This window comes from Sinocyclocheilus rhinocerous, unplaced genomic scaffold, assembly GCF_001515625.1.
Source record: "Sinocyclocheilus rhinocerous isolate Xijiao unplaced genomic scaffold, SAMN03320098_v1.1 scaffold1668, whole genome shotgun sequence".
Classification (NCBI taxonomy): domain Eukaryota; kingdom Metazoa; phylum Chordata; class Actinopteri; order Cypriniformes; family Cyprinidae; genus Sinocyclocheilus; species Sinocyclocheilus rhinocerous.
In genome coordinates this window covers 295,022-303,033 of record NW_015630986.1, presented here as the reverse complement: position 1 = coordinate 303,033, position 8,012 = coordinate 295,022, and the positions used below count along the sequence as shown (strand labels likewise).

At 36.9% G+C, this 8,012-nt stretch overlaps 2 protein-coding genes across 5 annotated transcripts in view; both read left to right on the top strand.

Moving 5' to 3' along the window:
- The first annotated feature begins 6 nt into the window (after window positions 1-6).
- On the top strand, window positions 7-2,602 carry LOC107740904 (protein regulator of cytokinesis 1-like). 3 transcript variants are annotated; one of them, XM_016553446.1, is made up of 6 exons: window positions 7-37; window positions 127-237; window positions 780-878; window positions 959-1,117; window positions 1,207-1,232; window positions 1,976-2,602. In XM_016553446.1, exons 1-6 carry the CDS (start codon window positions 8-10, stop codon window positions 2,022-2,024), a joined length of 474 nt encoding a protein of 157 aa, XP_016408932.1. In that variant the 5' UTR covers window position 7; the 3' UTR covers window positions 2,025-2,602. The 3 variants fall into 3 exon arrangements, with proteins under 3 accessions (XP_016408932.1, XP_016408931.1, XP_016408933.1); XM_016553445.1 differs by having other exon boundaries at window positions 1,204-1,232; XM_016553447.1 differs by lacking the exon at window positions 1,207-1,232 and having other exon boundaries at window positions 1,976-2,598.
- Window positions 2,603-7,519: 4,917 nt separating this feature from the next.
- Window positions 7,520-8,012, top strand: part of LOC107740893 (synaptotagmin-12-like) — an 8,816-nt gene continuing 8,323 nt past the window's right edge. For both annotated transcript variants that reach the window (XM_016553434.1, XM_016553433.1), the window contains exons 1-2: window positions 7,520-7,578; window positions 7,670-7,863. In XM_016553434.1, coding sequence (XP_016408920.1) covers window positions 7,536-7,578; window positions 7,670-7,863 — 237 coding nt within the window. In that variant the 5' untranslated portion in view covers window positions 7,520-7,535. The remainder of the gene's footprint in view (window positions 7,579-7,669; window positions 7,864-8,012) is intronic.

Here is an 8,012-nt window from a genome sequence, read left to right as displayed (position 1 = left end):
ACACCATATGGAGAAAGAGAGAGAAAAACAGGAACGGGTATGAACACTTTTTTTCTTGAAATTACTACTTCGGACTTAAATTTTATTTCGAATATTAGTTTCTGACATGAGGTTTGTACTGTGCAGCAAATGAAGAAAATGAAGCAGACGGAGGAAGATCTGCTGTACGGCACCATCATCAGAACCCCAACCAAGAGAAGACTCGCTGGAACCCCGACACCTGGAAAAACACGCAAGGTACTGACTGCATATGTGTACTAACTGTCGATCAATATGATTTTACCAATGCCTTGATGCCAGTATCAATTGCAGGGATGCTAATACCAATAAAATAAATATGTAATCTATTGCAGTGTCATTTTATAATCATAGCAGATGTACACTACACTAAGGCCTGGTTTCACAGACAGGGTTTAGGTTAAGCCAGGATTTAGGCCATGGTTCAATTAGGACATCTAAATATCTTTTATAAACATGCCTTAGAAAATAACATTACTCGTGTGCATCTTGAGACAAAACAATGGCACGGACATATTTTAAGATCAGTCAGTGCAAGTTTCTCTCCGTTAAAACAGCCCAGACATACATTTTAGGGCTTAAGTCTTGTCTGTTAAACCGGGAGGAAATGTACCCGAAATTGCTGTTTTGCATTTATACTTTTCTAAAAGAAAAAAGAATAAGAATAATTTTATATACATTTAATGTTATTATTACACAAACATATATTAAACAAAATTATATATATTAAAAAAAAATGTATTTATTTTATTTTTTTTTAGCTGACATCCACCTCTAGCATGTGTAGCTCCACCCCAAACACGACACTCCGTTCCATATGCTCCTCCCCTTCTTTGAGACCGCCCCTTTCCTCCAGCAAGGTGAGTTATGCTGTTTAAACCTGTTATTATATATTAATTTCTATTCTAATCATTAAAACTGTAAACGGCCTCTCTGCTAGTTGTGTGCACGGACACCTGCCCGTGGCCGAACCCCTCGTGGTCTGGAGAGGAACAAGGAGAATATCTCCCATCTGAGCGGAGCTTTGCGCACGATGGCCGCCAGCCCTCAAATAAATTACTCCATTACATCCGTGGCCTCCTCCTACTCCGAGTTTGCGGTACGTTCATTATCCTGCAGTCTAGACGCACAGGCAGCAGATGTAATCAAGTGACCCCCGTGTGCTTATTCTGCCTTCTGTTATAGAAGGACTCTGAATCCACTGCAGCGTCCAGGTCTGTATATCTAAAAACGTTCACTGTCCATCACACTAACACACACTCTTCTCGTCTAACCCGACTAACGGAGGAGGGTCTGTGTTTGTGTGTGCGTGCGCTTTCAGCTTCTAACAGTGAAATGAGCACTTGGAGACAGAAACACAACAACTAAAATACAATCTGCTGTTTTTAAAGACCCTATGAAATCATAATTGGAGGTGTGTGACATTTAAAAAGTGGTGAAATGGCAAACTGACGGTTGTCAGATTATTTCATTGGGGCTTTAATGATATGAAATTAGTTTTTCTGTCAGTATTGGTCTCCTGGATCCACAGATTAGCTGGGCAGAATGGTGAATTATTTATCTGCTGTAAACAAGCCATCACTGATGTTCCTTCAACTATTTAAGCTTAGAGAAAAGATGAATCTTGCAGAGGGGTTTAGTTCACGCAGAAATGGAAACTCTCCCTCAAGGTGTTCCAAACTGAACACCTGCTGGTAGCCATTGACTTCCAAAGTATTTTTTCCCCCATACTATTTAAGTCAGTGGCTACCAGCAACTGTTTGGTTGTCAACATTCTTCAAGATATCTTATGTGTTCAACAGAAGAAAGAAATTCATATAGGTTTGGAACCATGATTATATTATTGTTCGTTTTTGGGTGAACTGTCCCTTTAAGACCGGTAAAAGATGCGTAAACATGAAGGGTTGTGTACTGTCTAATGGTAATATGACTTCATATTTGTGTTTTTTGCCTACAGCGGGAGCTCTCAAATGCCTCTAAATCCAGCGTCAAGGCTGGAGTTCTGAACTCTACCATCACACACTGAACTCCGTGGATCAAAGATGGACGGATGGGCATCAATGAAGACAAAAAAAAGCTTTTATGGAAATACTGAATGTGAATCATTTAGAATTTGTTGAAGAATTGTAAATATTTTAGCTCTGCATTTTACTATTTTTTTCTCTTGACTTGTTTTTTTATTTTTCTCCCTTTATTTAATTTTCCTTTTATGAGTTTTAAACAAGTGATTCTCTGTCTTTGAGCTTGACTTCACCTGCAGTTTTTATGAAAACTCCATTAACACTGATCTTAGGCCTCTGAGATGGATTTTATCTTTTATACTTTAAAATCACGATGCCATTTTTGCCTTTCAGACTTTATTTTCTGTAATTGCACAACACTAAGTTTACCTGGCATCACTCCTCTTGAAACATTGCTGCTACTGTGGTGGTTGGCATCCTGTAAATAAATGTTTGTTTTCATGGGGACATTTTGTACTTTGGAAGTGATTTATTTATTAGGATGGATGAGAATGAACATTGGGTGAATATTAAATTTATTTCTATTTATAGTATTATTCAAAGTGTGTACCTGAACAATAAACTTAAACAGCTGTTGAGCTGAAGATACACAGCAAAAATTCAAATAGGAGTTTTTGATCTCTTGTATCTGACCAATCCGAGACATCTCTGAGTTTAGTTTGTAGAAAGGCGCTATATAAAATAAACATTATTATTATTATAACTTATGAAACGCTACCATTTTATTTTTAACGTAAGCGCGGGCGTTTTTAACGTAAATGTGCGAGACTTCCGGTGTCAGGCAGTGCCAAAACTTTTATAGTGTTTGATGTTGGGAACTGTTATTTGTTATATTATTTTAATAGCGCAAATTTGATCGTTTACTGCACCTTGTTGAAAAAAAAAATCATTTTTGGACACTTGGGGGCGTGAGATACTCAGGTACTATGATAGTACCATGTTTTTTTTGGACAAGTACCATGGTATTATTTGAGGGAGGCATCTAACTTATCTATCGTTTTATCCGTGTTAGCTAAATCACAAGGGCTCAAGTACACAAATTAAAACATTTTTGCCTACAAAATACCAATATCATATAAAATGAAGGTTAGAGTCCTAAAACAATGTTCCCGGGACTAATATTTGTTTATATAAATATCAAGTTTATTTTAAATATTCAACTGCAACATTTATTAGAATAATGTTTTCGATATTTTTGTATTGTGACGCTTTTGCTGTCTTAGCTTGTTTTGATGTTTGAATATAATCGGCTGTTTAATTTCAGGTTTAGCTGTGACAATTTACCCCATTTAGTGCCGCTATTGGGGCATGTTGTCACAAAAGCACAAAGCTTTTATTGAATTATTGTTCGATAAATTGTATATTTTTAATGGGTAATAACGGTGGAAATGTTCAATAGCATGTTGTAGCCAAGACTTCGCGTGCCTAAATCAACCCTGAGAAATATTAAGTGTGACAACTAGCCTCTTCTCCCTTATTCGTGTGTGTGTGTGTGTGTGTGTTAGTGCTGAAGTTGCATTGCAGGGGTGGGACTCCTGCATTCAGATCTTCATCATGCGCAGAGGAAAACCCAGACTCACTTCAGATCGGATCTAAACCCTAAACACGCGCGAGCGTCAGAAGCGATCGGGTGCTGCACATGCATCTGATGCTGTAATGCGCGTTAATTGATGGATGAAAGTGTGCGCGAGCAGGAGAGGGAGAAACAGACACTGTTGAAGAAGGTAAGAGCACACGCAAGCGCTCATGATCTCGTGTTTATGAGCACTCCTATTTCACGTGCATATGCTGCAAGTGTCGCGAGTCTCTCCTGTATTATGACTGTATCTGCACATTATCTCATACAGTAATGTATTAGTATTTGATGTATTTCAGACACATGCGCTGCAGAATTATTGTCATGCGTTTTCTGCTTGTTGGTTTTGGTTCGATATGGAAGTGCTGATGCAGTGCGCGTGCCCGCGGCTCGGGTGGTTGTCATGGTGATCGTGATGGACCCTCCCCTGATGATGGGGGGGGGGCATTAATTTAACACCCAAGGGTCACATAAAACACTGCGGGGATTTTGGGAGTTTGTGTGCACTTTTTGTGTGTCTGATGGGTTGTGTGTGTTGTTTTGGTTGGGTTGTAACCGAAAAACCCTCCCGTGTGTGTGTGTGTGTGTTTGTGTTTGCGCGGCGGTTGGTCTTTCTCCAGAGAGGTTTCCTCCTGCAGGCAGCATCTCTCGTCGCTTGTGTTTCAGTGAAAGTGTTATTACGAGTCATTCTGGAGATTAAAAGCACGCTTGATTTATTAGCGTTCGCTCGCGTCAGTCCTGCGTGAGAGTCGCTGACAGTGCAGGCTTGAGCCCCTCCGTCCGCTTCTGATCACGGCCACTATTTTCTCCTCTCTGAATGCAGCGCTGTCCGCTGGAAAACTATCATATCTGAATGATTAGCGCCCCAGGACCGTTTAAAGCGTCTTGATGAGCTCTGTCACGCGGCCGCGGACGCTCGGTTCGGGGCTCATGGGGATTCCAGCGCTTGTTGGTGGAGGGGCTTTTAGAAGAAAATCCATTTGTTTTCAAGGTTTTTAGAATCAGCTTCTTTTTCCAGTGTATTAACTTTGAGTTTAGGGTTTCATAGAAGATACAGATCTTTAAAGGGATATTTCACCCAAAATAAAATTGCCATTCTTTTCTGTGAATTTCTGTTCTTCCATAGTACACAAAATGAGACTTTATGCAAAATGTCCTCTTTTTTCCATAAAAAAAGTGAATGGTTTAAACTGAAACTAAATGCTTATTTTAAATTGGTCTTTGGTTGTCACTAGTAATTATTATTTACCTATTAATTCTGTTTATTATATACTTATTAAAAAATGAATTTTCTTTAATTAGGCTAAAGATCAGGCTATACACACACACACACATATATATTATTAAATTATATTAAATAATAAATAGTATTAAATAAAAATATAAATAGTATATAAATATAGTATAAATAATATAAATAGTATTTAGTCATATTTAATAATAGTATTAAATAATAATATATAAATAAATTGGTGTTTTTTAAATAATTGAAGGCTGAAAAATGAATGACAATGAAGACTGAAAATTAAAATAAAAAATATTAATAAATACTATAATAGTATATAAACATTAAAATAACTGCATGAGGATGAGTAAATAATGACAGAACTTTACATTTTTGACTGAACCACCCCTTTAAAACATGTTTTTAAGTTTAAAAAAAAATTCAAACACACACACACACACACATATATATATATATATATATGCACGCCTTGGCAACTAATTGAAATAAGATTAAGTTGAAGGATGAAAACTACTAAATCTAAAAATGAAAATAGGCTAAATAAACTACAAATATAAAAATAATAAATAAAGCTAATCAATAAAACGAATAATATTAAAATAAAGAATACTAAAATAACTGCACGAGGGTGAGTAAATAATGACATAACTTTCATTTTTGGCTGAACTATCCCTTTAAAACTAGACCTTTATGTCTGTAGGATAAAGACTTTAACTTCTACACAACCACTTCAATCTTATTTCACTAATGAGAATCCATCCTTGCTTTTCTACATGACCTTAAAGGAAACAAACCAAAACCAACTGACGAAAGCAGGCTTGGGATTTCTGCTCCGTGATTCATTGTTTATCAAGATGATGGTTTACAGTTCAAGTCATTGTGCCATTTGGGAAATTATTTTGGGATATTGGCTTCAGCGTCCAGACGGTATCACTGATCCAAGAGTGTGTGTGTGTGTGTCCATCTGTGCTCCTGTAGTCATTACAGACTGAGCGTGGGCCGTTACACAGAGCTGCTGCTGATATTCCTGACAGCGCCTTCAACACATATTCATTTCACAGCAGACATGTGAAACCCATAATGCCCTGAACCAGCGCTCGTAACCCTGCGGGTGCAACTGTGAGTGCATCTCAGAAGCTTTAATTGGCCCGTTGTCATAATCTTCTACAGAAGTCTTCTCTCTGCTCCCGCTGCTTCCTTCATGTGATTACCCACAAGTCTCGGCGTGACTCACAGCATACACGCCTCTCACTTTCTCTCTCTCTTTAGACCTAACTACACTTTTTTTCCTGTCTCAAGTGTTTTTCTCAGGTTTGAAAAATCGCATTGTTTATGACTTTTGGTAACAGTTTACCATGGTGACCATAGATTCTGCCAAAAAAGCAACTGCAGTTCACTTCCTGTAATAAAAATGTGGTGACTTGTAATCAGTCACCACTGTCATCAAAAAAGAAATGAAAAAGAGAGAAAGATTATGAATGAGCTTATTATGCCAAAGTACCAATGTAATACTGTGACAATAATCAAACAAATTACTATAAATTTATAAATGCCAATAAAATGTAGACATGGTAGTACCATGTTTTTTGTTTTTGTTTTTTTTTTATATAATACCCAAGCTGGAGTCTGCAGACGGTCCACTAAAAATTTGAGAGAAAAAAATTACAAAATGTATTTTAATAGTGAAAAATAAAATTGTTATAATAAATGTCTGGATAGAGTTTAATAGAATAGAGTAGTAGTAGCAATATATATTATGTACACTAATTTATATTAATGTTATTCTTAAATATTAAATAAAATAATATTAAATATATAAATTAATCATATTAAATAAATATTATATAAAATAATTTACAACATCATACACCATGGCAGCACAACATTTTTACCATGTATTTATTTTTACCATGGTAATACCATAGTACTTTGCATATTTTCTGTGGTAATACTATGGTATTTTTTGTTATTTGGACGTGCCATGAAAGTACCATGTTTTCTGGCCTTTTTTGCATGTACTATGATGCTACCATGTTTTTACTGTGGTATTTTACGATATGTGCAACGGTAATACTATGGTATTCTTTTAAAAACCTTGGAGTATAGCGTACCATGAATATGTTTATAATTCAGAAGTACCATAGTATCATGGTCTTATCATCAAAGTCCATCACTTTACCATGGTACAACCACGGTATGTTATTTATAAGGGGCTGTTTGAAGTAGGTCATATACATTTATTATGGTTTGTATTAACAGTAACTGTTGTAACAATGGTTGGTTAGTGTGGTAAATCTATGAGGAAGTGTTTAAGAGTGTGTTGTGCTGTGTGTTTCAGGTGGCATTATGTCTTTGCAGGGTCAGGATATTTCTGAATATCATCTGAGCGGTGAGCAGTCATCCTTCATACACCTCTTGATTTCATATGCATCCCTCTAAGAGAGTTTCTGATTGTGTGTTTGTGTGTTTGTTTGTGTCAGTGGTGTTAAACCCACCTGGCTGGGAGGTGTGTTTGTTTGTGTTAGGGTTCCTGGTTCTGTTTGCTGTGGTTATAGTGAATCTGTGGAAATTATATAAATCTGGCTCCTTCCCGAATCCATCTCGGTTGGTTAGTGTGGTAAATCTATGAGGAAGTGTTTAAGAGTGTGTTGTGCTGTGTGTTTCAGGTGGCATTATGTCTTTGCAGGGTCAGGATATTTCTGAATATCATCTGAGCGGTGAGCAGTCATCCTTCATACACCTCTTGATTTCATATGCATCCCTCTAAGAGAGTTTCTGATTGTGTGTTTGTGTGTTTGTTTGTGTCAGTGGTGTTAAACCCACCTGGCTGGGAGGTGTGTTTGTTTGTGTTAGGGTTCCTGGTTCTGTTTGCTGTGGTTATAGTGAATCTGTGGAAATTATATAAATCCGGCTCCTTCCCGACTTCATCTCCGTACCCAAACTTCCACTACCGCTACCTGCAGGAGAAATATGGCTGCTCCCACTCTGAGATCAGGCAGAAGGTAATCAAACCACATTTCTGGAAGTAAGTTAAGCAGGGGTTTTCAAACTGGCATCTATAAGGGGTCCACAGAAAATTTGAGAAACAGTAAAACATACAAATATATGTATTATTAATTTTTAAAATTAATTATTATTTTTTATTTTAAAT